The sequence below is a fragment of the Nicotiana sylvestris genome, chromosome 2, assembly GCF_000393655.2.
Source record: "Nicotiana sylvestris chromosome 2, ASM39365v2, whole genome shotgun sequence".
NCBI classification, from domain to species: domain Eukaryota; kingdom Viridiplantae; phylum Streptophyta; class Magnoliopsida; order Solanales; family Solanaceae; genus Nicotiana; species Nicotiana sylvestris.
The window spans coordinates 56,213,352-56,216,180 of NC_091058.1; the positions used below are offsets into that span (position 1 = coordinate 56,213,352).

Consider the following 2,829-nt stretch of genomic DNA (forward strand, 5'->3'; position numbering starts at 1 on the left):
TACGCATGAATTTCATAATCCAGCATATTATGCTAGAACTTTTCGTGTTTCAACTAAAATAATGACTATTTTTCAATGACGTTACAAACACTGACTAATTTTTGATTGCAGTCCGAAAACTATCTAGTCTATGCTATTTTCACTTTTCTAAACTCCCTGCCACTGTATGCTTTCATTGGATTAACCTTTAACCACACAAATATTTTAAAGAGTAATGTTTGACAGCGTAATTTGAAACATCTACTATGCCTCTGTATATAATATCTAATGTTTGTTCGTAGACCAATATTCTAATTCCTCTCTTGTAGACTAAACGGGGCTGTAACTAACTAACCACCATAGTTATCTAAATTAGTGACCCTAGCGACCATTGATAATTTGATACTGATCATTGACTTCCACCAAATCTACTTTCTAAATGTGGACTGACTCATTATGAATTTGTGAGGAAAATACTTTCCTAATGCTAGTGCTCTTCCCATTATCTAAACTCCAAAATTTTGTAAAATTCTTTGAACCTTCCTTTAAACTACCACAAATTTTCTTATCCTTTCCTATCTCACCATTATAAATAGCCACGCACATGCAAACCAAAGGTACACACTAAACAAACTTCATTCTTCAAATTACTGATTACTCGAAAAAAACACTTCAAACTTTGCCAAAATGGTTCATGAAAAGCAAGTGATAGAGGAAGTATCCGGCTGGCTTAGAGTTTTCGAAGACGGTTCAGTAGACCGGACTTGGACCGGTCCACCCGAAGTCAAATTCATGGCCGAGCCAGTCCCACCCCATGACTACTTCATCGACGGCGTTGCCGTCAAAGATGTAGTCGCCGACGAAAAATCCGGCAGCCGTCTCCGCATCTACTTACCTGAACGAAACGACAATTCCGCCAGCAAGCTTCCCGTCATTCTTCACTTCCAAGGCGGCGGCTTTTGTGTCAGCCATGCTGATTGGTTCATGTACTACACTGTCTACACGCGCCTAGCGCGCGCGGCCAAAGCTATCATTGTCTCCGTCTTCCTCCCCCTCGCGCCGGAGCACCGCCTCCCAGCTGCCTGCGATGCCGGTTTCGCCGCTCTCCTCTGGCTCCGGGACCTCTCCCGGCAGCAAGGACACGAGCCCTGGCTCAACGATTACGCAGATTTCAACCGAGTATTCCTCATCGGAGACAGCTCCGGCGGGAACATAGTCCACCAAGTTGCCGTCAAAGCCGGCGAGGAAAACTTATCTCCAATGCGACTGGCCGGCGCAATTCCGATCCATCCAGGTTTCGTGCGGTCCTATCGGAGCAAATCGGAGCTAGAACAAGAGCAAACCCCGTTTTTAACATTAGATATGGTGGATAAATTTCTAGGGTTAGCTTTACCAGTAGGGAGCAACAAGGATCATCAAATAACATGTCCGATGGGAGAGGCGGCGCCGGCAGTGGAGGAGCTTAAATTACCGCCTTATTTGTACTGTGTGGCGGAGAAAGATCTGATAAAGGACACTGAAATGGAGTTTTACGAAGCTATGAAAAAGGGGGAAAAGGATGTAGAGCTGTTTATTAACAATGGAGTGGGACATAGCTTTTATCTTAACAAAATTGCTGTTAGAATGGACCCTGTAACTGGTTCTGAAACTGAAAAACTTTATGAAGCCGTTGCAGAGTTCATCAACAAGCATTAAAAGGAGAAAATTTGTGGTTTTGCAGAATATTTGTTTGTTGCATGCATGTTCAAGATTTTGATGTACCGTCTTGATTGTCACGTTCTAATGGTTTTGTAATTATAATTATGAGGAGTAAATTTCTATTGTTGCGTAGAAATGTTTTTTCTTTGGTAGTAAATGTTTATTTGTAATACTTTAAAAAGTGGACAAATTTCTTTTGAGATTCATGAAATAATATCTTTAAATTTCGAATGTCAATAAGTCCAGAAATTGAAATGTACTGTACCGTCAATGAAGTCTCCTTGAGGCTTTTTTTCACATGATATTCGTCTATTACCACCAAAAAGTTTGATAAGCTATACAATATGAGATTCTCGTTGGTCTCGATTAGGGCAGCTATAGCAAAATAGATAGGGGCGGTGTCAGTGCTATGGCTACGGGTTCGGCAAACCCAGCAATGTAACTTTGGTTTAAATATGTATTTGTCTTGAATAATTTATTAATTTATTAACAATTAATAATTTAGAACCCAATAACTTATAATGCTTAGAATTTCGAATCTATAAGCTTGAATCCTAATTTCGCTTCTGATTAAATAGAGCTATAGCAAAAATGGAGTCACATGCCGGTCCTTAGTTGGAGCTATATATAGTGAAACGGAGAAAATTTTGATAAAAAGTGTTTATTCCTTTAATGAATCCGTGATACGAATTTGAACTAGTCAGTAGTCAAGCAAGTCTTTGGAGTGCTTTTGAAGATGAGCTTAGTTATAGGAACGACACTGTGAAAGAAGTTTCTTTGAAGAGTTGGGTAAAATTTTACTAGAAGTTTTCAAGTGCGTTTTACGTGGTTCATAATAGAAATAATTGTTGGGGAAGGAAGGAAATAGACTTGATAATTTGAAGCAATCTTGGCCTACCACATTTGCTAGTGCTAGTGATATACGTTTTAGATGTCACGTTTTTTTGTTGCAGCAGTTTGAAAAGGATTGGTCTGCAAGGTGATCCTCATAAAAGTTGGTGAACTAAATTGGAAATTAAAAGAAAGAAAATGAAGTTGACATTTTTGAAGCAGACTTGCCCCTACCATAGTTGTTGGTCGGATATGCACACTGTTTCCTTTTTGGCAAATTGTACACTTTTCTTTTTACCAAATTGTTCATGAAAAGCAAGT

The 2,829-nt window shown here is 39.4% G+C and overlaps 1 protein-coding gene across 1 annotated transcript; it reads left to right on the forward strand.

Annotated features, from left to right (window-relative positions):
* Positions 1-586: 586 nt before the first annotated feature.
* Positions 587-1,806, forward strand: LOC104236658 (carboxylesterase 15-like). Its single transcript, XM_009790636.2, has one exon. It carries the CDS (start codon positions 667-669, stop codon positions 1,672-1,674), a length of 1,008 nt encoding a protein of 335 aa, XP_009788938.1. The 5' UTR covers positions 587-666; the 3' UTR covers positions 1,675-1,806.
* Positions 1,807-2,829: the final 1,023 nt, after the last annotated feature.